Here is a 24289-nt window from a genome sequence, read left to right on the forward strand (position 1 = left end):
GGCTCTCAGAAACATTGAATTACAGAGTGGCAGTCCAGGTCCAGGTCAACAAACGATTGTGCATACCGGCAGATGTAGAAGAGTCTCTATTTGCTCTGCTTGTTCATCAATGCAGTGTGGCTCCACAAAAGCAAAAGAAAATCAATGATGAGCGTCATGTTTGCCAGACATTGATGGAGATAAATGTCTTTGGAAAGCCACAGCTGTAAGTGATTTTGTAGTTTTTAATGTTATGTAGACACATATTGATACATTGATGCTTAAGTGTGAACAGAAACTCCAATCATAAAGAAGTATCTTCATAAAAGACACACAAAAGCACAAATCAATCACCTGCAGTTAGCCTGGACAGTTGAACTTTTTCCCCTTCACTTACTTAAAAGTCAGCTGATTAGCAAAGCTAGTATGCCTCCGCCCTCCCCGGTCCTTTGTGCTTGATCAGGTTTGGTTACAATTAGGTCGCCTACTGCCACACTCAGCCAATCAGAGCTTAATCTAAACTCACCTACACCTGTTCGACTAGATGACACATCAGCAGCATATCACTACGCATGTTTGCACACCAAGAGAAAAATAACGTAGTTTGCATAAAAAGCACAGGCGGAATTGGGTCCTCACGGCTGTAGGCAACGTCATTGTCCAATCACAAATTTTTAATTTATGTCACGTGTGTCCTTAAACCGAGCCGGTCGCGCGCTACACCGCAAGAATTGCTAATGCATTAGATGCTATATTTAACTTTTAATGGCTCCCATCTCCGTTTCACGTCATTGCTTTCCGTTATATTTTGTTTTCTACTGGTAAACTCAAGGCTGTACTAAAAGCGAGTCCCCATGTCTTTTAATGTGTTATTAACACTAGCAAGTTTAGCCTTTACTTATTTTAGCTTGTTTATATTTATGCAGTGTATTACTGAGCGTCGGAGTGTCTGCGCAAGTCCACAGCTAACCTGAAATAAAACTACACACAGGCAATAGGAATCTAAACTAGCATTAAGAATAGTAGCATGCATGTGTCATAAACATTACCATGTCTCAAAAGTTGTCGGCTGGGGCTTGTTTGGCTGCAGGTTCCTCCTTCTGCTTCAGCTGCTGCTGCCGCCTCTGCGCAGGGCTCGGTCCTTCTGACGTGTGATGAGGCTGCACAAATTTCACGTAACACGACCAAATAAACAGACTCCACCATACCGGACTCCACGTGTTGCTCTTTGTTTATTTAGTAAATATTATTTACACGTTTTCAAGAACACATGCTACAGAATTTCATATTTATAGCTCCCAAACAATAAAAACAGCTCTTGAGAACGAAGACAAAGAAAATAAAAACCTGGTGACTAAACAAAGTGTCATCCAGGTTTTGAACACTGAGAAAACATTCAAGTTTTTTTTCTTTTCTTTTCTGTTATTGTTTTGTTTTGTTTTTTTAATTTTATTTAATATTCAACCATTTCTGATCAAGGCCTCTTAAACTATGCAGTAGTGATTGTGCAGCATATAATATATATTCCTGGTGCTGCTAAAGCTCCCTTTGGTTTGTGCTTCTCTGCAGCTGTGATATTAGCACCCAAACAAATGGAAAAGGGCCCCAGTAGTAACTAATTTATAATTCATGATCTTATTTTTCTTCTTCTTTATTTTAACCTGATGTTGTCTACTTCTTCATCTAATGATGTTGCAGTACCCTTTAATGCAATTTGAAGAGAACCCGGTGCTACAAAGCAGTGCAAGTTTATACTTTCAAAGTCAGACATTTCATTATGCATAGTACAAAACAGTATGTATGTTAACCTATGCAATAGCTTGTATCGATTGCTATGTCGAGTTCGACTTGCAGAAGTCAAATATATATGTATTTACATTTAGAGTTACCATCTAGCTTCCAGTGTCCACACTATCTTAGCATTTTGCTACTATGCAGTCTCAGAAATTGGAGCTCAGTGGAGTACATAAAGAAACTTTAAAATAATGAAACAAAATTTTGAAATCCCTGCATTAATTTCATGGTTAATGTCACAAATTTGATGGTTTCTCATTAGTCTAGTGTGGCCTTAATAGCCAGAGTCTTTAATCTTGTCGTTCAGCTTTAAACAAACAAACAAAATCATAAACCTTTAGCAGTGTTCAAACTGACACACACTCACTGGACTCTTCGAATCACACACTGACTGATTGCTTTATATCCAAATTATGGATTATGTACATTTATAGATACACACACAGCCTAGAGAGCACCATTATAGCTTACGATATAGCAAACAAACTAGTGACCACAGTAACACTACTTTACATTCAATAGCACACACTACAGTACACTGTACATTAAGGCATGAGGTGTTCTTGATGCAAAACAGCAGAAGATTCGCTGAGAAATGCGATGCACTGAGGAATGGAAACCATGTCTTAACGAACGATGAACTTCATCAGTCCTACCATCAAGGCAAGCTATAGCAATATAGACCCTCCTGCTGCTAAAGTACACCAAACTGTATTTTGAGTTATCTAAACACTATCTATTACTCAAATAATTGAGCACTTAAAAACATTCAGAATTAGAATAAAATCAGAGGGTCATCAGCCTTCTGGTGTTTGCTGTCATCTATGCTGCTGATTAAAATTCCTAAAAATGAAAGTTCTCAATTTTTTCTTTGCTTAACAACAGATGATTTAATATAAAAGACAGCAATTTAAAGATACCGCTTCGAACACCAGGACCACCACTCTGATATGCGTTACATTTTTAAACGACTGCAAATTAATGTCTTCTATTTTGGCGGGGCTCTGTTCATGCAGTGTAGTTATTACTCAAGGAATTGATACAAGCAATACATTTAGCCTTTTTCACTGAATTAATTCATACCACTTAATTATTTTAAACTCTTTTCTTGGCTCTAATTATGTCTACTTAAAATGCAGTTGAAAAGAATTATCATAATGGATTAAAGCAAGCCTGAAAAGCAAATGCTGGAACTGATTCTTTTACATAGCATTAGCATGTTTTATGAATGTAGATCTTTATAATGCAATGTGTCTACTTTACTATCCTATTTTACTAGTAGTCAACTGTATATTTGAACTGCCTGTAAATTGTATGTATAGTAAGATATATAATGGAGGTAAGCACAATGAGTATTAAACAAGTTTGTAGCTGCACAGTAACTAAATGCAAGTCAGATGAGTCAAGTCTGTATTCAGTGTGTGTGTATTACTCGGTAATACTGTATAATTCTGCTCACTGCCTGCAGTGCACATTTTTAGGTAACAGCACATTAGAGTGATGCAAGTTACTTGCAGTTGATATATTTTTTTTACAATTTACAATACCACCCATCTTCACTGAGCGCCGTGACTGCTGATCGAAATGCTGCAGCCCTTCTGACAGTCAAGTACAACCGTAGATGACAGCTCTGAACGTATACTGTGAGGCGTGCAAAACAAATCAAGAAAAATGATTTGATTGAAACCTTTTCACAACTGTTTTGGAAACATTTTGAACATCTTAGCAATGCAGCCAGTTCCCAGTTCCTTTAAAAGAAATAATAAAGATCTGTTTGAGTGTGTCATGATGCCAAACTGTCCTTAACGCTGTTCAAAAGGATGCCAATACTGGAAGTTCGTGTGTGTGTTTGTCTCTGCAGAGAAGAGTCCAGAAAGTGCTGGGTGTGTAGAAGATGTACTGATGAATTCACATGAAGGGCCGTGAGGAGGCCTCATGCATGCGCGAGTCTTACATATCCAAATGCAACCTCTAATCAACTAAGATCAATCGCTAAAGCCTAAATCATCACCAGAGAGAGAGAGAGATACACATCGCTGTCACAGAGTCCACGTGGTCTCTTCAACTCCAGAAATGCAGCTTTGTGGGAAACTAGCGGAAACCTTCAGTGAAGAACTGATAAAAATCCTCATTGAATGACACGTAGTAAATATTATTGATCTGGTTTGTTTTTGCTGGCATTTTACTGAAAAGACTGATTCTTTCTCTGATTTGGGATCTCTTGTGTCTCCGGACACTGAATCAATTCATGTAAACGACAGCCCTTTTGTGACAAGAGGACACAAATCACAAGTTGATTGTGTCCAGGCTTGCATCGCCTTCAGTGATGCAAGCTGTACACATTCAAAAATAGAACGACTGTACAAAAATATACATGAGTAGAAGTTGCCAGTATTTTATAACTTATGCATCCACGATAATAATAGGCATGATCGGAGTAACTGTTTCCAGGTAGGCCATGCTATTGTTACATCCTGTGTGTTATATCTCTGAGACTTAAATTCTGTGTTGAATTGCTGGTTGTTGCAGCTGATTAGCAGCACTTGGTTATCAGTTCAATGTAACTGATGACACCACGGGTGAAAGGTTCTGTGCCAGCAGAGTCCTGTTTTTTAAACTTAAAACTCAGGTGGCAGAACGCACAACAATCCGCGTGAGGTGATATTTGCGCCAGATATACTGTACCGTTTGTCAGTAAGGTTCATATCACTGAGATTTGAGTCTCGCGTATAACAAGCTAAAAATCTAAGAAACAAAACTCATTACTTTGACCGCTAGACTGAGCTGAGCTTGGAAACCTGGAGTGCTGTTTGACTGCAGAGGTAAGCAAACAGTAAATGTAACTGTGTGCCTGAATAATTGGGGCATATCTAGCCAGCAGCGCTTATGTTTGACTGGAGCTTTTACAGCTTGCATCCACACTGACGCGCTGCAGAGTGGGCCTCTCCTTACCACTCCGTCAGATGACTGCAGATGAGCCAGAAGATGGAGAGTTCGAGTTAGGGGAAGAAGGAAGGTTCCAGAAGAGCCACTTGCGTTTACACTGCCTCCTCTGGTACAGGTAGTCCTCCTTGTCGCGCTCTTTGCGTGCCCTTTGGTAGTGGTCGTCTTCTTTCAGGTACCACACCGGCGGCCAGCGATGTTTCTCAAAGTATTCTTGGTTCTCTGAATCACAATAAATATTTTCAAGACAATCTTTTCTTTAGTTACTCTCTGTCTCACACTGGTGTTCGCTACTAATGAGAGGAGAGCATTAAAGATTAATCAGATGTTTGTTACCTGCAGACTTGGCCTTCATATCTCGGGGAAACTTGCGGCAGATGCTGTTGTAGTTGGTACAGATGTGGTGAAGACACCAGCCAGTGAGCTGCTGGGCACCGTGGAACTGTCAGCACACAAAGTCATATATCATCACTCTGTGTGTTTTGTTTTGGAGATAAAAAGCAGTGCTGGGGTTTGCTGACATGAAGTGCACATATTAAAAAAAACAATCTATATTTGGAGTACAGAGGCCATTTGAGTTGACCTTACATTTAGACTATCTTGTTTACACTTCTTTGTCAGAGCCATTAAGTAAATTTGTACTGCACTTAGAAGCTTAGTCATGGTAGCATTACTGTGCTAATTTTAGCATGCTGCAGTTAGCATGGCAACTAACAAAGTACAGCAGAAAGTAACAAATTCTAAGGATTCCAATATATATCAACAGTCTTTCTCCAATATATTTCCCACAAATCTACCCCTTTTCTTTTCCTTGCTAACAAGCGAAAACACAAACACACAGAAAACAAACAAAAAAAATCTAACAGCCATTAGCCAGTTTGATTTGTTTGCTATATTCTGGTCTGGCAAAGCAGGCGGCAGTGTAGTAATTTAAAAAAACAACATGAAAATTCATTTTAATGTTTGTGTTTCAGTGGTGAATTGCACCAAATAAATTAAAAATGAGCAAAATGAGCTTGCCGGGTAAATGGAAAATATACCCATTTGAAACTTAATGACAGGATGATGTACAGTGCTGAGCATGATTCCTGTCTCCCAGTTGCTCACTACACCAAAAATCCTTCAGCTAGGTAAGGGCAGTTTAATTTAATGTGTCTTTTGCCCCACCTACTGCCTGTGAAAACTATTTTAGCCTCAAGAGAAGTCCCCTCTGAGAAATGCCCTCATTAATAATAAAAATAAAATCTATTTTGTCACAGCGTTGTGTAAGTGCGTTAAGAACAATCCCTGCTCGGAATGATTGGCAGGTCACACTACCTGGGCCATATCCAAGTACACCAGCACATCTCCATCGATGTCAGCCCCCATCATCGCCGCCTCCGTCAGCACTGTTACTGTGTAGAGTTCTGAAAGAAACATAAAAGTTGCTCTCTGTAGGCAACAGCTTGGAAGGGCACACTGCGGCTGCATGTCATACAATCCTGTACTTTACAGGAAAATGATACCAAATGTAATACCTGTAAGTGCAACCAGGTGGGGGAGGCAAAGTCGATTGGCAAGAACAATGAGCTCCATTGCATCCAGATCCGAGCGAGAACAAAAGCGGCCCGTGTACAGATATTCTAGCACAGCCCTCATACAGCTGCGAGTTGTGTTGGGGAACAGCACCTTAGGAGCAGAAAACATACAAAATATAACATGATTCAGGTCCTGAAGGATTCAGCAGGTGTGCACAGAGAGAGGAAGAGCGAGAAGGAATCTCCTGTACAACATTTTACACGATCAGACTACAAAAAATATTTACTTTTTGTGCAGCAAGAGAGGGACACATCGTGAGTTTCATAGGTGATCTAAATATAGCTTTACAGAGCTATCTGATACACTATGGATCATTTGAAAAGACACAATCTCAATTCCAAACGATCTAAAAACCTTTTCTCCTATCAGGCGTTTTATGAATCTGTAGTACTTTTAATTCATAGTAGAATCAGGCACAATTAGCAGGCCTCAGAGAACTGCAGTACACTTGGATCACAAAGCCAGTGTAATTGTATTAGAGCAGATTTGCAGTCCTCTAATTATACTTTTTACACACTTCACGTAGTCCATTGGTGTGCTACACGAGCCACTTTGTGTATTTGAGATGTGCTACACAAGTGTGCTTTCTTTAATTATAAGCTAATTAAATGCACTTTTATTTGACTGGTAATGAGTATGTAACTATAAATGCTGAACTACGTGTTTCATACAGGGCTGATTTTAGCCTGTCCTCGACTCACCTCTTTGGTGCAGCTCTCAACAAAAGGCCCGCCAAACATAGCTGCCATCCAGTCACAACTAGAGATGAGTAAAGGCTTGTGGGCCATGATCGTCCCATCATCTAGCTTGAAAACTACATCTGCAACGCAGAAGTGAGAGCTAGTAAAACCTCACTTACACCGGCATCCACTCTACTTCAAGCTGGGCAGACAAACAAATACATGTAATGATTTGCTCTCACCAGAAAAAGTGCCTTTGGCCAAGCACTCTTTGACTCTGTTTGTCCGCCGCACATGGAAGGCTTTGGTGATTTCTTGGTTCATGAAGGCTTCATTGTTGAGTATGTTTGCCACCATCATCCGCAGGTCAAAGACCTCCAGCAGCTCAGCGATGTGAGCAATGTGCATTAGCTCTTTTTCATTCTCGTCTAGCTGGCCAGTGTACAAGTAGCGAAGAACTGCTCGAAAAGGACCGAGCTGCATGGACTGGTCCATGTGGACTACAGTCATAGGCCTGGGGCTGTATGTTATGGGGTCGTCCACAAGCTCTTCCTGGATGCTGACAAAGGCTCGGCTCCACGAGGAGAGCAGTCTGCCCCGCCGGGCGACCTCGGAGTCTTTCAAGGTCCCATCACTAGTGCAGGCCCTCAGGTTGGCCTTGTCTCCATCATCGCTGCTCTCACAAACATCAAAGCTTGCGGCACGCATCAGCAGCTCTCGCCCAGAGATCGGACCCCGAGGGGGCTTTTCGGTCTCCTCATTTTGCATGTCCATAATAAAGAGGTCGTAGAACTTTGAAGAGGATGTCGCCAGGTATATCTTGTGTGCGAAAATCTTTTGTCGCTCCTGCAGGACCAGGATGACATCGGCACAGTGTGGGTCCTCGAGAAGACCGGCTGGATGCTCCTCTGTGGTGGTAGGGGGAGGTGGCACAGTGATTATAGGTGGGGGAGGTTTTGGTGGCAAGAAGGGTGCCTGAAGGAGAGGTCGCTGGACATTTCTGAGGTGAGATTTCCAAAACTGCAGGTGGCGGCGTGAAATGAGCGCAGCTCGGATGGCGTTATCAAAGACGTCCTTGACTCCAAACTGAGCAACAACACTGGTTTCATAGTATGGTACTCCCAGCTCTTTGGCCACCTCCCGGCCTCTTTCTGGGGGAAGAATCTCACTGGATTTTATTGGTCTGAAAAATAACATATCAGAAGTTAATCGGAAGTAAATCAACCTTTCGGCCATGAAACTTGAAGGTTCTTGCATATAGAGAGATAAATGCAAAACTGAGTACCTAGCTAAAGGCCTCCGTGCCCTGTTCACTGCCTCCAGGTCAGCATAGCGCAGGTCCAGCTGACAGCCTACCAAGATGACAGGAGCACGGGGACAGAAGTGTTTGATCTCAGGGTACCACATAGTCTTTACATGGTACAGAGAGTTGGGATTGGCGATTGAGAAGCACAAGACCACAACATCAGACCTGAAGGGAAGCCAGAGGGCAAACTTGCTTATTTCAGGTAAGATGAAAGCAACTGATGGTAAAAAGACCATAGAATTTCACATTTTCCCACCTGCCATATGCAAAACGCCGGTCCTTATGATGGTCTCCAAAAGTATCCCAAAGGCGGAGTGACACACTGACATCATCCACAACATCTCTTGAGCGCTCCAAAACCTGATAGATGCCAAAAAAATATTTGTATTTCTACAACCACCAGCTTCTCTATATCAAGGGACAAAAAACCCAAACTATTTGAGCTTTCTTACTCACCTCCTGGCATACTCTGTATTGGTCAATTGCCCAGACCGTGGGTACATGTGTGGCGAGTAACTGGTACTGAGTCAGGGTGGCATTGCAGGCCCGGGCGCAGATGAGGCGGGTCTTCCCAACTGCATTGTCTCCTACCACCACACACTTGATAGTTTCAACGTTTGGTCTCTCATAGTCCATATCAGAATCCGTCAGCTGGGGCCTGTCAGAATATAAAGGTGTGCAGAAAGTCGTGTATTAGCACTTTCAGTCCTATACTACCCTGCCATGAACGCTACAGGGACTGACACTGACAAGGCTTCATCTGCACTGCTAATTCTGCCTGCAGAGCTATCAGGGGATGGTCTCGTGACTTCCTTGTGTCTATTCACAGGTTCCCTTTTATTGTTCCTGATGTAGAAAAGAATGAAAGTACTGAGCAAACAACAACGGGAAATATACAGCAAATCAGAGCTAGGCGATAGGTTGGTTTTATTCAACCTTAATTAAAAGGTAGAGAAAAGGCACTCTTAGTTTCAAAAGAGTTAAATAAGTTTAAATGCTACTGCTCCTCTTTTAATAAAGGCTGCTGCAATGCTACATGTGTGACACATCCCTGCAATTCTTCCAACCATCAGCAAACCTAAAATTCCCTTTCTTTTTTCCCCATGTCATTACATCTCAAGCATAGCACCCCAACCTTATACCTCAGAGCTTATAACTTAAGTCATCACAGCCCTCATGCATGCGGCATGTACCTAAATGAAACAATAGGAATAGGTAAACAGACTATTTCTGTGTCTTGAAAATGGTTGCTGACGATTTAGGTCGCTGTTCCAGTTTCCAAGGGAACTGTGGTTGGTGTCAGTGTGTTAGACCCTATATCAGACAAGCCTCTGTGATTTATGCTCTTTTTTGATTTGATGTATAGAGACAACACCACTGTTACGTGTCGTAACGTGATTTTGAACCATCTGAAACCCAAGTCACGCCATGTTTAATTTACACATCCAGAGCTTACACGAATAAACAAGAAATCTCCATCCGAGCCCCCCCCCCCCTCTTGAAAGCGTAAGCGGACTGGAATATAGCCTCCATTCATATTTATATTCTCAGATAGTGCTGCCTTCTTATGAATGAAGCCAGCTACCCCTACCTGGAAGTCAAGTGCCCACTATCAGGAAAAAACAAAAAAGCAGCTCCCTTTCTAAAGCATAACTTCTGCTGTTCTTATACTAAAAGGACTTTCTATCCAAAACACTTTTGCAGCATCATTTGCTTACTTTGGTTCACACAGTGCTCTAAATATTACTATCAAGGGTTACTATGATTTCTTTGCCTCATGGTCACTTTGTAGCCATTCATAAAAAAATCGGGCTCTTCATTCACTGCATAGTCCGCATCACCATAGGCTTCTCTCACCTTTCAAAACAACTCGCAGTCTGACCTTAGGCTGGGCCTGTCTGATACTATAGAGATACCCCGCCCCTACAATTGCTCATTCAAATGCCCTTTCCTGTTACAGACTACAATGCGCAACTCACGAATTAATTAATGATTTTTTAAAATGTGGTGAGATATACTATATAACGCACAGTGCCTTAAGTCGATCATCTTAAAAACACATTTTTTAAGGAGCCTCGGTTATCTGCCATAACAAGGATGATAAAAACGTGCATACCCTACCAGAAGGACCGAACAGTGCCTCCCTCCACCACCGAGACACTAGTCATGAGGCTCTGCTGCATTACACGTTATGTAACGCCCCGTCACTGACTCTTGAGCCTGTTTATCCGGCTCCGAGTTCATCGCAAAAACCAGCCTCCCCCCATAAAATAAGCGAATTAAAACCACTCTGACGACGCTGTGGTCATAACGGTTGCCGACCATCCTTACCGCAACATAAGGAAGTGCTGCATCGGGTTGGTCGATGAACGAGATAAAAAGCAGGGCTCCATCGGATGCGTCTTGCACCTGACGGCAGCTCGTATTTAACTTCATCTTCAAGGCGAGGTGAACGAGGCTTGGAAATAGCCGATGTTTCAGGAAAGGTGCTCTGGATCGGTGTGACGAGCCCGATGGCACTGGCAGAAACGCGGACGCTGAGGTGAAGTCTAACGGTGCGATGCAGAGCTGCAGCCCTGGCCGTCATAGACCCACCTCCACTTACTGGATGGCCTCCGTAGCTAATAATAGGCAGGCGCACAGACGGGAAAAAAAAGAAAAAAGAAAACCCCCAAACCTATTTATTACAAAACACTGATCCGCTCATACTTTATACTTTATTTAGCCCAGGTTATGATTAATTCATGCAACCCGCGAGACCTCGGACACGTTAAGCATGACTGATCAGCTCCCTTCTAATCATAGTGGTGTAAGAAGGGGTGTGTCAGGTGGATTTACAGCGGAGAAAGACCAGGGATTAACTTTTGAATGCATGTATACACTAAAACACACACACACACTCACACACCCTACACGTGCAGCAACTTGCAGGCATGTCGGATACACGACAAAAACGGAATAAATTCCTGTTTGTTTAAGACATAAGAGACTTCACTGTAATTGTGACACTACCACACCATGAAAACGAAGTTAGATTGTACTCAATACAATTAGTAAGTAAATAAATTAATTAATTTAAAAAAAACCCACAACAATAAGAAAAAAATAATAACAATCTAACTAAAAAACGCTTAAACACTAATAGAAATTAAGAAATAATACAAATATATTAAAGGAAATACACAGACTTTAGCAGACTTTTGAGACTCTGTCCCTTTTTTACAAGTTGTTATGAAGTGCACATTTTATATTTTGATATGACTCACATTATCACTACAAATACGTTAACTGTTAACATTTGCCTCGTCATTACAGTGTCACGCAATGTTCCCTCTAAGCTGCGCGCGTGCGCAATTGCGCAATGCTGGCACGGTCTCTGCGCACAAAAAATCTGCGTTGCGCACAAAAAAATCTAACCTGATTTGAAATTAAAATTGAAACTTTAACAATTCTGTTTTGCAGTGTTAGTCAGTAAGTGACTGGCTGCGCCAGTGGGCTAAAGCAGTTAATTAAAAGTAGTCTAACATAAATGTAAATGTTGTAATTAATAATTAGCCAATTAATTAATAAACCATGTAACTTGGATGGATTCGATGCTGGCGTGACCACAGTGGACATGTCTACTGATGTTGCTCACAGTGGTCCAAGGGACCGCTCAGGGAGTTTGTGTGTTCGCTCAGACACATGAAAAATTAGAGGGAACATTGGTCGCAAGCACGTACTTTGACTTTTAAATTCCCAAATTTGAATTATTTTTCTTTCATATTACCAAAATGATTCTGTTTGGAGCTTCTTACTTAGCAATAAAGACCCAAGAGACCTACGAGAGTCGTAGGTCTGTAAGTCACCGCCGTTCATCAGTTTGTGTTAAAGCTTTTATTTTCAGCATTAAAACAACTGTGTTCAGTGAATCAGATTCTCCTGGATTTACTTGACATTTATCATAATCACCATACATCATCCTTCAGTGTCAGCAGCTAGCTAATGTCAGCTATTTAACTGCAAAAACATATCAATGGATCTAATTGGCAGGAAGTTTAGCTATTGTTTAACTTCAGTGATTTAACACACACGCACAAAAGAAAAAAAATAACTCACTCATGGGTACTGACAGCCATGGTTTCCAAAGTTAAGGCCTACTAAAAGTGAGTTTGCACTGTCAGTGAAGTAGCACTTCCTTAAAGTCCAGCTCCCTGGCAGACCGCTGTTGTCCTCAGCCTCAGTGTTCCAGTTATTTTGTCATCTGTGTTAGAAAGCACAACAATGCAGTCTGGTGTTTGTTATCTATGTTTCAGAAGCAAGAGGATCAAATTACAGCTGACCTTTACACCGACTTGCAAATGTTACAATACCGAAGCTTACGTGGAGTTGCTCAAAAAGAAATCAGACCGCTGAGCTGATTTTAACAAAGAAACTTCTCCAACAGATTCATGTCCTAGTGCGGGTTCATTTCATTCAGTATTTCCAAAACACGTGACAAATCGCAAAGTGAAATGCCGGTTTGTTGGCGCTCTGGAGCACTGAGTATTACTGGCCTGATTCATTTACTGTTTACGCACATACACTGTGCGGTGCATGGTTTGGTTTAAGGAAACTGCAGTGTTCAGTCTCCTCCAGCAGGTGAGGCTGACAGTCTAAATTTGACTTAATCCTCTTTTATATAGAGGGTAGAGAAAGTCCCTTCAAAATAAAAGCCACGCGGCATAAAATGTTATAGGCAAGGCAAGTTTATTTATATAGCACAATTCAACAAGGTGATTCAAAGTGCTTTACAGAGACATTAAAAAACAAAAATAATAAAAAGCATGATTTAAAATTGATTAAAAAAACAGTAAATAAAATCAGTAGTTAAAATATAAGTTTTGAAATTTAAGCTTAAAAGTGTGGATTTGGTGCTTTATTCAAATGCAGCTGAGAATAGGTGAGTCTTCAACCTGGATTTAAATAAACTGAGTGTTTCAGCTGATCTGAGGCTTTCTGGGAGTTTGTTCCAGATATATGGAGCACTTTTGTTTAAGTAGCAGTCTTTTATAGCTCTCAGTCAAAACATAAAGAGCGTGTTATCTTCAGGATATGAATACAAATTGAAAAAGACACGCCTACGCACGTTATTAACTCATTATTAGCGTATTTATTTATTGTTTCAGATGAATCTGCTGTCAAAGAGTTCTTAAACAAAAGGCTGATAAACAAATGATTGTGCTTTTGTAAAAGTAACATATCTGTTCCTTATTTGTTATCAGTTACGTTCCTGATAACCCGTAGGAAATGTGGGAAAACAACAAGGTGTTTTTTTTTTACAACATGCAAAGCATCCCAACTGGCTTTAGTTTCTTCTTTGCATAACTTTAACAGTTTGGACGGTTATAGATCAACCAAGCGTGACACCGATTATTTGTTTCATACTATATGATTCACAAAGTGAAGTATTGATTTTCTACAGTTGGAATTGTGCAACAGCAGAACTCAGGTATAAAGGTTGTGTAAGCAATACCTTTGTGCTCAAGTCCAGCCAGACTGGGGTGTCCGGGATCATTCAGCTTGTCAGAGGATCATTGCAGTTTTTGGTGCTTGCTTTGTTTTCTCTATGGCTTCTGCTGAAACAGACCAGACCGAAGCTCTCTTCTCTCTGAAGTCCTACCATGTCTCAGAAGAACTCGGCTTCATCCTTCCAGATCCTTTGGTACGTTGAAAAGCTCTTTTGAAGTTCTGTGTGTGTTATTTTAGCTTTGCTTGTTTCAAGTTTGTGATGTAACATTATTACATTTTATTCACATTGTATTACTTAAAAACCAAACCTTTAATAAGAATTTGCCAATTACATTAATCCTTATAGCGCCAAAAAAGCTGTTATAAAAATATTAACTTTAGTATTGATTGAGACCAACAAAGATGAAGGAAGTGAGCATTATTCCTGGAAGACGTTTACAAAATCACATTTTTGCATATAGAAGAGAGCAAAAATGGAGAGAACAATAATGTTCATAACTTCTGTAGTCAGAAATAAAACATGAAGCACAGTGATGGATGGGAGAACTGGTTCCTAAAAAAGAAGCTTAGTAAGTTAAGGTCCTGCTTGGACACAAGCACACAACACACATGATGGTCACAAGTTGTGAACATTTCATTTTGAGCCCCTTGAGCCATTTGGATTTTAGTGAATTTGTTGCTTTGCCATTTGAGGACAACATGAACTTGGATTTGTTTGCATTTTACACCAACTACAGTTGTGTTAAATGGTACTGACCAACATTAACATTTTCTCATGATGTGCATTTAAAGGAAGAGCTTCCACCTTATTACCAGCCATGGATGGATATCGCCCTGAGAATCCCAGAGCTTGCGCAGTCCCACGAGTTGCGCTCCCGTATTAACAAGGTATTTATAATGACAAGCACCATTCACGATGACTGTGAAGCAGTTGCTCAGTACAGTTGTCTATGACCAGATGCCACTGCTGAGCAGCAACTTTCTGCAGAAACACAAAGAGTTACGACTGGCCCACCTGGCTCTCAGCATGATGACCATGGGCTACGTCTGGGAGGAGGGAGAGAAAGATACAGTTGAGGTAACTAACTGTCTGTTAGTTTTTCTTTTTCTTTTGCCTCCTGTTTTCTGAATGCTACATGTTACCTTAAGTGATTCAGTTATTATGACTGATTTCTCTTTCATATTCTTTTAAGATACTGCCACGCAGTCTGGCTGTTCCATACTGGGAGGTGTCACAACGCTTAGGGCTTCCCCCAATTATCACACATGCAGATGCAGTATTGGCTAACTGGAAGAGGAAAGATCCTGACGGGTAAGGCCGCTAATCTCCTGCCAGCAGTTTGAGTAAACCCAGCAAATGTGTATAAATATGTCCTGTTTTTCATGTCCATCTGTATATCTGCTGTGCCAGGCCTTTCAACATGGAGTGAGTAAAATTCTGTTTCTGCACACAGTATAATACAATATGTGCTATCATACTATAATATGCACAAAGTTTCATGGCTTACATTTGTCAAACAGGAACCTGGAGTTGTTGGTCAGCCTCCCGGGTGGAGAAAGTGCCCGAGGTTTCTTCTTGGTCACTCTGCTGGTGGAGCTAGCTGGAGTTCCTGCGGTGAAGGTGAAGATACATTAAAAACAGGAAACATCCTAAAATGTGCACTTGATAATTGTTGTTAACAGACAAATATAAGGGCACCCTTAAAGCGAGGACATTTCTAACCGAACCACTGCTTTGTAGAATATTCCCACGGTGATCAATGGTGTGAGGTGTGGCGACACCGAGGCTGTGGCCAGAGGCTTGGAGGTCATCAGCCGGTCTATTGAGGACATGACTGACGCACTCAAACTGATGCAAGGTACTTATTCAGATGTAAAACCTAAATGTGTTACAGCCTTTTTCCAAAAATGTTTGCACGTTATGTTATGTGAAGGCTGATGTGCAGGCAGGAGTGGTGGTAAGGAGGACCCAATGTGCAGACACTTGGAGGCAAACGTTAATTCAAAAAACTCAGCTTTATTGCTGGATGGTAGAAAACAGAAACCTAACTGAACTAAGAACATAAACTAAGCACCAAACCAGTTGACAGGCAAACCACACAGCATGGTAGACAGTAGATCACAACACAGAGGAAAACACAGGGCTTAAATACACAGAGGGAGCAATCAGTGAATGAGAGACAGGAGAGAAACACAGCTGGGACAAATCAGGGCTAACGAGACAAGGGAAGCAAAACCAGATGCATTAATATGAGACACGGACTTTCAAAGTAAAACAGGAAACATAACACAGAGACACGGACTTGACAAGGGGATACAGCTGACAGGGGAGACAGCGCAACTATAGAACACAGAAACATAAACCATAAGACAGAGAACTCTAACAAAGACACCAAAAGACTAGAAATGATAAATAATGGCAAAATCAAAGTTCAATAATAATGAAAACTCAAAACTCTGGGTCAACGACCCAGGTCTCCCAAAACATTATGCTGTAGACAGGGTTAGGGTTAGTTCAGGACATGGACTTGTTTAACTTTGGTCTTGCTTTTCTAATATGTATGGAATATGATGCGGTATGATTGCTGAAATGATGTTCTCTATCTTGTTTAAACAGTATGTATGTTTTTTTTTGGTTGAGTTGTTAACTGTGTTTCAAAAAGTGTTTTTATCCCTATGCAGTTAAATAATTTAGCATAGTTTGCAATGCAGTGGCAGCCGAGGGTCCAAAGATCACAGCTGTTTGTTGTTTGCTTTCAGCATACAAAGACTTCTCAGAGCTTTAAATGATGTTTAACACGGGTAGAAAACTCCCTTCCCTGAATCTTTTTAAATTTAAATTGGGAGTTATTTGTAAATGACTGAAACGTTTACCTGTGCTGTCTTGAAATGTATGACCCTGCCTCTTGCCCAAAGCCAGCTGGGATAGGTTCATTGATAAAGAAAGAAAAACGTTTTTTAATGATTGCAAATGATTCAATTCTTGCCTTTTTCTTTTCTTTTTTTTCGTGATTATTGTAAAATGAATCCCATTAACAACTGTTTTCTTTTCTTCCCTAAGTGCATGTGGACCCTTCAGTCTTCTATGGCATTATGAGGATCTACCTGTCTGGGTATAGAAATCTATTGCTGTTTTCTCTCGATTCACATAGTTGCAAAGTGAAACATGTTTTTGAGACCTATGTGCGTGCCCGTGTCACATAATCATACTTAGATGGAAAGACAACCCGTGTATGCCAAAGGGGCTGGTTTATGAAGGGGTCCAGACAGCGCCGATGAGGTATTCAGGAGGGAGTGCTGCACAAAGCAGTCTGCTGCACTGTTTTGACGAGCTTCTGGGAGTCAAACATGAACCAAAAAGTGGTAAAAAGGCTGACGAATTGTCAATAACATGATCCCAACTGTGCCAGAGATGAATGTAAAGAATTCACTGCTTTTGTTTTTCCCCAGCTTCCTTTCTAATCTACATGAGGGACTACATGCCACCCCTTCACAAGAAACTGATCAACGACATCTCCTTGCAGCCGTCCCTGAGGAGTTTTGTCCAGCAGCAAGATCGCAAGGACCTCAACAATGTCTTCGATCTCTGTGTTAAAAAGCTGCTGGCTTTGCGCAGCTACCACATCAATGTCGTCAGCCGCTTTATCACAGTACCTGCTGCCCGTGCTCGACAACTGCGTGACCAAAACCACAACTCAGATGGCGAGATGATCAGCAGAGCACCCACAGCACTTGAGGAGAGGGGCACCGGAGGCTCAAGCATAATGTCTTTCCTAAAAACTGTGAGGGATCAAACAAAAGATACGTTGCTGCCCGAGGCGAGCAGAGAAATAAAACATCACAGCTGAACTGTCATCACAGAGGAACCGCGAGTCATGCAAATCAAATAAAACCACCAGAAAAATCAACTCTGATGACTTTCCGCACTATTTCACTTGTCTTTAAAAGGATAGCTTTTGGCAGAATGAAAGCGAGGGGCCTCTTTTGATTGTCTTCCATGTAGCTTTGGCGGGTCTGTAAACAAACCTCAGCCTAATAGACACGAGTGATACCCGTCAATCGATCCAAACCATGATTTAAACCACTACTGTTGCTTTCCATTACACGCAACCACTAATCGCTTCTTTAATCTGAACTGGAATGTGAAAAAAAGAGCATCATTTCAAGATCCAAATATTTTGATGACATTTAAACATTAAACAGTTGAAATCAGTACTAACACTCCTGTAATTTTGGTAAATGAGACTGAGAAACCAAGATCAAGTGTATTTTTCAAATCACAAAGATTTCTTGGTTTCTCCAGCCTGAAGATTATCTTAAATCATCCACCGCTGGTATGGAAGTAAAAACAACTGACTTTCTGCTTTTAAGTAAAATAATCAGGGAAAATAAAGTACTGCAGTACCGTGTGAAACCATGGTAGGGCACTAAAGGGCAGCATTACGATGAGCTACCAGAGTGGGCAGCCTATGAGAGAAGCAAGCCTGATTTGGCCTTGACAAGCAAAACTGACCCCATGATGATAATGTGTTATTCATTAATTGCAGTCTTGTGATGATGTATTGAAATTCACATCCACTCATTAAAGTACCAGGATGGAACCTGACTCTTCCATCTCAGAAAATAATCGTCCTTTGTTGTGTCTTAACTTCGTGGCACTGATTCAAAACAGGGTTGTCATGTCAGAACACAAAGCAGAGCAGAGACGCATCGACTTATCAGAGTGGTTACCTCAGCTATCCTGCCTTCTTCCTCCAGCCCACATCCAGCCCTCACATGCCCCACCATACTTCCTGAACCCACTGTGTGGAAAACCCAGGGCAATGAAGGGATGGATTGTGCCATGAATGGCTCATGCTGTGTAATCTTCTCCTTTCCTGGCTCATCTCCACTGGTATTTCATTACAATAACAGCCTCGCCAGATCAGATAAGAGAGATGGTGTGGCAATTAGACATGACAGTTTCCCCAACCTGAGTGACCTACTTTATCTTGAACTCTTTTCACATGCTGGTGAGCGGGAATGACAATAGAAGAGGCAAATGGAGAGAACACAATTACACACGCGGCCTGTGAAAGGTTTTAGCGTGAGAGATATGTGTCTGTGCATATGGAGACAGCAATTTTAATTTCAGTTTACTCTGACAAATTCAGAGCAAATACCTACAAATTTCAAATTAAGCTGGGTGTCATTTGTGGGTTTTGTACTTAAACCGAGGCACTCAGGCAGCCATAGAGAATGTTTCTATAAGATGACAGGGAGGTCTTAGGCGAGGAGGTGAAAGGTGAACAGAAACTGGAAATGGGTGGTGATAGGCCGAACAGTGTATTCACATCATGGGGATCTGATTAGAGCCATCATTGTCCAGCCAAAGTAAATAATGTCTTTCCTTATTGCCATGTAGGTGGAGGACTCCCTGACAACCCTACAGTAAACACAGGCCATCTCTAAGGATGTCTTCATTGTGTAGTCGGGGCTGGGCTTCTATGGCCGCTATAGTTTCACCTTGCATCACACAGCTGGTTTCAGTATAGGAATGACACATGTGCATGAACACACCTGTACTAACAAGGTTGTGACATGTATTATGTAAATAATAGGGTGAAAGGTGTCAAGTTTTGCCTTAAAGGTTCATATCGGCTGCAAAAGTTTAGTCGTGATTGTTAAATATGTGACATTTCTTCACTGCCGCACGCATCAGGAGTCTCTGTTTTTTGAGAAATCTCCTAAGACATCCATATTCCAGCTATCTGACAGGATAACAGACAAGGGTTGTCCTTTTGGTTAGAGAATCGGATATCTGTGCCTTGGTGGTTAACCACGGGATATCCTGGATTCTGTTATTTCAAAATTGAATTTATGATGCTGCTGCTTACCTCAAGCCAAGCAAAGCCAGGACCTTTTCTCACCCTGTGAGGGAGCAGCCTCGATGGCAGCAGGGAGGGACTGATTGTCTTTGGCGTGCACATGACGGGTGTAGTCTGGAATTATGGGCTACACATACAGCACAGTAGGTGACTTGGTGTTGGGTTTCAACTTTCCACTCATCTTGACTTCATTATCTTTGTCAAACATCTATTTACACACACCCAGAGTTCAGAGACATCTTCATCATTTACTGATGGGAAACACCCTGAATTTGAACTCTTTTCAAAGCTATTTTATGAACTGGGCAAAGAGAGTCTGAGACCCCCAGGGGCACCCGAAGCAAGGTCAACTACATATCATGTTGGTCTGTGTAGAATAATTGAAAATTTGTAACCAATTTTCACGTCTAAATACCATCCTCCTCGGGCTAAGAGGTCTAAGTGAAGAAAATAATTTTAAGTACTTACATGTTTGGTTATTTCTGGTTTTGGTAAACTGCTTTTGGAAATTACAAACAGAGTAAAGTGTCACATAAGTAAGATCAATAATGAGAACAGGCCAAATTCTCTCAAGGAAAGGTGACCCAGTGCTACTTTTATTACCTACTTTAACTTGGGACACACTGGGAAAGGCTAATGCCACATGGCTGTCCAACAAGCCATAGCCACAATATAAGACTCTTTTTTTAATTTCATTTTTCATTTGTACTGAGATTGACTGTCTGAAAGCATATTTTCTCCCATATTAGCTTCTATATGCTGGTTCCCACTGAAATTACTCCTCTCATACAAGGTCTTAAATATTCAGGCCTCATCTTATTTTAAAGATTTCCTAGTACCGTATCACCCCAAGAGAGCACTTTGCTCTCATACTGCTGCCTTACTTGTGGTTCCTAGAGTATTAAAAAGTAGAATGGGAGGCTTTCAGGCTGCTCTTCTGTGAAACCAGCTCCCAGTTTGGATTTGGGAGACAGACACTGTCTCTACTTTTAAGACTAAGTTTAAAACTTTCCTTTTTTGATAGAACTTATAGTTAGACTAGATTGGCTGACACTGAATGCTGAGTGTTTTGTCTTCACTTTGCATTTAATCATTACTTATTATTAATATTTAATCTTTCTTCCACAGTTTATGCTTTTTGTCCCGTTTTCCTCCCTTCACACCCCAACCAGTCACGGCAGGTGTTAATAGGGAATTTTTCCTTTCTGCTGGCCCCAAGTGCTTGCTTGCCTCCTTGTTTGACAGTTGGGGTTACTCTGTTTTATTCTAGGGTATCTACCTTACAAAATAAAGCACCTTAAGACAACTGCTGTTGTTGTTTGGCACTATTTAAGTAAAGTTGAATTGAAAAACTGAATTGAAATTAAAGTCTGATGAAATATATGTGTCAATTATGAAAATAAATGACAGAATAAATAGGGTGTCTTCCATTTCTCAGCATAACATAGATTGAACCTTTAGATGGACTAGGAACACTGTACAAAAATCGCATATGAAAAAAGTGTTATAAGCACAGATTATGAGCTACAGAAGATGACTGACAAGACTTGCTTCTAGAAGGTTTTTTTTGTCCACACGTAGCTTTTTTGTGTGTGCTGGAATCACACAAGGCTTTAAGCACCTCTCTCAAATGCTTATTGTTGCTAGGTTACAGAAACTGTCTTCTTTAAAGTTTTCTCCTTCACCATTGTTGACAGTGTGGACATCTTAAAGGCAGTCCCAACCTGATTTTGATTGGTGAAAGAAGGTACAGTCACAAGCACTCTGCAATGCAATCATTTTTGCACAAAGGACTCGCTGTTAGTAATCAACTTCATAGGAGTTGTATAGAAAGTAAATGCTGACAGCTGTAAATCTGTACATACAGATCTTAATAGTAATATACTTTCAGCAGGGTTTCCAGCAAGCTATTGTTAAATTTAGTCGCATTAGACTCATGTTGCAATGTTACAACTGTCCTTATCATCGGTTTCTCTGTCACACATAACACGGCGCACATTAAAGCATTACAAAACTTCATGAAAACATCAACTGCCAATCTGTTGTGTGTTTCCAATGCTAAATCATCATCCCAAAAATACATGCAAAGTTACTAATTAGTCACCGTTTGGTTAAAAGTTATAGGTTTAGAATGTGTTTAACATTACCAATGTAACTAACCTCCAGCATGCAACGCTATTCACATTATATTGAACAATTAATGGGAAACAGCGATTAGTGTTCCTAATGGGGAAAGGTTTTCTGTCAGACTTTCAGTTTTCTTAAGCTAATGCACAAGGAGCGATTTGCTTGTTGCACATTGCTTTGAAGCTAGTTGGTTACTAAGCCAACGTTCAAGGCTGTGGTTGCCTAGGTAACCAAAGCCTGGTTGTCCCCCAACCCAGTCAGTTCATTTAATGCTCTGCTCTAATCAGCCCTCCAAGCATGGATGCACTTGGTCACGTAACAGACACGCTCTGCTGCTCTGTTAGCTAAGTTAACTATTTACAGAAGTAACAATGCCGTGCAGGTGGAAGTTACTTCATTCAAATATCTCTCCCCCACAGTTCTATGGTCTCTGGTTGAGACGGTGCTGTAAATTGCTTCTTGTATAGTGCAGCTTTGTAACAGTTTGTTACAGTGTACAGCAGAGGTCAACAAGGGCCCAACAAGAAATCTTTATCCCAAGGCCTCCAAGGTGGTTAATCCAACCATGGCTCTGAGTACCCTAATAACAGGCTGTCATCACCGCCAGTTTGAAATGTACTTTTGTTTATCCCTGTGTCCTCTTTCTAAAGAAAGTTAGGCAACACTTTTAGTTTGAGGGTGGGAATCAGGAATCCTAATTTGCAGTCTAGTTGGATAGCATTTGGGTGGTCTGAGTAAACATGTGAAAAAAGATGATGCAGTTTACCCCAGGGGTACGGGGTTCTTCAAATACCGTGGTCCTAACAGCTCTCTGACTGGTGAATCATCTTTCCTACAGTACCTGTGAAGGTTTTTCGTAAACCAAACGCAGCTCACAGTCACTCTGTTGTGGGTTTCCAATGCACTTTCATGCTTACCAGTCACAGTTAAATAAAACATCAAACTCATGTTTCACCTCGCCTGTCTTTCACATAATTTGTAAAACTACTTGTGCGGTCTGTAAGAGCAGGTTAAAGGCTTTTGATGTAGTCACTGAACAACAACTTTATCTCTTCCTCCCCACAGACTAGACTAGAGCAGCATGCCCACATGAAAAAAGATTTTAAAAAAGAGAGAGGAGCTGTCGTGTTCACAGTCATCTTGAAAGGCTGCTTTTCAGGTGTAAAATTACAGTTGTTGCCCAATTTGATGATCCAATCCAGATGACATCATTGACTTAAAAGGAAAGCACTCATCACATTTGCAACCTGAACTCTTCCACTGAAAAACCTGTAAATTTTCTCCACAAGTGATGGATACACTGCTTCCTGCAGTATTTTCTTGGAAGGAGGACTGTCTCACCTTTATGCTCCATCCTGCCAGGCGTGGGAGTTGGGAAGTGTAATCTGGACAAGAATGTAGCTATACAGAATGTAGATTGCAGTTAAGTGTTAGATCATCTGTTTTATGCCTGAATTATGCTTCATTGGGAAATCCACATCCGTAAGTTGTAAGTTAATCCATAACTTACAACTCCTTTTAACCCTTTGCCGTAACCTTCTACGTAACTTGACATTCCCTTCTAGAGAAATAAAACTGCATGTCGGGTTGATGTAGCCTACAGCAACCGAATGGCGTGGAAGGTTGCGGTGTAGAGTTAAGAGGAGTTTCTGGTTACGTTTTACGTTTGGACGTAGATTTCCCGTAGACGTTTACATGCTTACTGTGATTTGCAGATGTCATGTGAACATATCAGTTTTAACTTAGCATGTTAGCATGCTAACATTTAGCCTATACCGCTAAACATAAAATACAGCTGAATCACATGAGAAAGCATTTTATTTGCAAATAAAGTTACAAATAAATAACAAATAAATAATGTGTCAGAAACCAAAGTAATGGATGAACTTAAATTTTAACTAAATGATCGATGAATCTCTGACAACATTCCCACCGGAGTGGTTTCTCTTGGCAAATGCTGGAGCTAGAGGTAAATTGAGAGGATTACTAAAGACATTCAAATAATTTGTCAGGGGATCATAAATGTCAAAAGAAAATTTCATGGCAATCCATCTTGTTTTGCAGGGTTTAAATACTGAACTACGACACACTCCCATTGTAGTGACCTTCAGCACAGCTAGCTTATTGACCTATCTCTCATTTCATCCATGTTTGTGTGAAAGATGGCCTCCTTTAAATAAATGCACCGATGCAGCAACAAGAAAAACAAAGCTATTTCAGAGAAATATGCTCTGACAAGGTCAGTAAACTGAAATAAAAAATTCTAGGACAACGGGTACCCGAGCGATGCATTCATTCCTCTTTGCTTTGTAGTGGCTGAACATTGAATTCATGGCCATTGGATATTTTCAAAAAAAGTGAGGACATGTCAGGCACACTGGGACTTTAGGAAAGTGATGAACAAAGAAGTTAAAGAGAAGTTAAAGTCAGAATCACATTAAGCTGTGAATAATTTTCAATAATATAATTATATAAAGCCCTACCATAAACTGGTGACATGCCCAAGTCCTCCTCCCCCCGAACCC

The 24289-nt window shown here is 40.9% G+C and overlaps 3 protein-coding genes across 8 annotated transcripts in view; 1 reads left to right on the forward strand and 2 right to left on the reverse strand.

Annotated features, from left to right (window-relative positions):
- pebp4 (phosphatidylethanolamine binding protein 4) overlaps nucleotides 1-1176 on the reverse strand; it is a 52775-nt gene extending 51599 nt beyond the window's left edge. Inside the window, exons 1-2 of one of the 2 annotated variants that reach the window (XM_026186665.2) lie at nucleotides 1029-1132; nucleotides 67-120 (exon numbers count right to left, since the gene is read on the reverse strand). In XM_026186665.2, the coding sequence (XP_026042450.2) occupies nucleotides 67-120; nucleotides 1029-1031 (57 nt within the window). In that variant the 5' untranslated portion in view covers nucleotides 1032-1132. Of the gene's footprint in view, nucleotides 1-66; nucleotides 121-1028 lie in introns of both variants that reach the window. The other variant, XM_026186666.2, reaches the window with a different exon arrangement.
- A 16-nt stretch (nucleotides 1177-1192) lies between these two features.
- Nucleotides 1193-13624, reverse strand: rhobtb2a (Rho related BTB domain containing 2a). 2 transcript variants are annotated; one of them, XM_080287495.1, is made up of 10 exons: nucleotides 12379-13624; nucleotides 8737-8938; nucleotides 8537-8640; nucleotides 8260-8445; nucleotides 7217-8157; nucleotides 6996-7114; nucleotides 6234-6384; nucleotides 6034-6122; nucleotides 5053-5158; nucleotides 1193-4938 (listed from the first exon to the last, which is right to left on the reverse strand). In XM_080287495.1, exons 1-10 carry the CDS (start codon nucleotides 12396-12398, stop codon nucleotides 4733-4735), a joined length of 2124 nt encoding a protein of 707 aa, XP_080143621.1. In that variant the 5' UTR covers nucleotides 12399-13624; the 3' UTR covers nucleotides 1193-4732. The 2 variants fall into 2 exon arrangements, with proteins under 2 accessions (XP_080143621.1, XP_026042444.1); XM_026186659.2 differs by having other exon boundaries at nucleotides 10612-13624.
- A 153-nt stretch (nucleotides 13625-13777) lies between these two features.
- ido1 (indoleamine 2,3-dioxygenase 1) lies at nucleotides 13778-18397 on the forward strand. Of its 4 annotated transcripts, none has more exons than XM_026186663.2 (10): nucleotides 13778-13963; nucleotides 14563-14658; nucleotides 14729-14848; nucleotides 14964-15082; nucleotides 15182-15196; nucleotides 15292-15391; nucleotides 15512-15629; nucleotides 16832-16883; nucleotides 16985-17133; nucleotides 17221-18397. In XM_026186663.2, the coding sequence occupies exons 1-10, from the start codon at nucleotides 13868-13870 to the stop codon at nucleotides 17616-17618; spliced, it is 1263 nt and encodes a 420-aa protein (XP_026042448.2). In that variant the 5' UTR covers nucleotides 13778-13867; the 3' UTR covers nucleotides 17619-18397. The 4 variants fall into 4 exon arrangements, with proteins under 4 accessions (XP_026042448.2, XP_026042449.2, XP_080143622.1 ...); XM_026186664.2 differs by having other exon boundaries at nucleotides 14759-14848; XM_080287496.1 differs by lacking the exon at nucleotides 15182-15196.
- The last annotated feature ends 5892 nt before the right edge of the window (nucleotides 18398-24289 follow it).

Source organism: Astatotilapia calliptera, chromosome 12 (genome assembly GCF_964374335.1).
Source record: "Astatotilapia calliptera chromosome 12, fAstCal68.1, whole genome shotgun sequence".
Classification (NCBI taxonomy): domain Eukaryota; kingdom Metazoa; phylum Chordata; class Actinopteri; order Cichliformes; family Cichlidae; genus Astatotilapia; species Astatotilapia calliptera.

Coding starts and splice junctions, on each gene's coding strand:
- rhobtb2a (XM_026186659.2), bottom strand. CDS start 10,673: ATGGAGCCCTGCTTTTTATCTCGTTCATCGACCAACCCGATGCAGCAC. Junction 8,158..8,259: donor GCACGGAGGCCTTTAGCTAG/GTACTCAGTTTT, acceptor GTTATTTTTCAG/ACCAATAAAATCCAGTGAGA. Junction 4,939..5,052: donor TATGAAGGCCAAGTCTGCAG/GTAACAAACATC, acceptor ATTGTGATTCAG/AGAACCAAGAATACTTTGAG.
- ido1 (XM_026186663.2), top strand. CDS start 13,868: ATGGCTTCTGCTGAAACAGACCAGACCGAAGCTCTCTTCTCTCTGAAG. Junction 14,849..14,963: donor GAGAGAAAGATACAGTTGAG/GTAACTAACTGT, acceptor TATTCTTTTAAG/ATACTGCCACGCAGTCTGGC. Junction 17,134..17,220: donor CAAACATGAACCAAAAAGTG/GTAAAAAGGCTG, acceptor GTTTTTCCCCAG/CTTCCTTTCTAATCTACATG.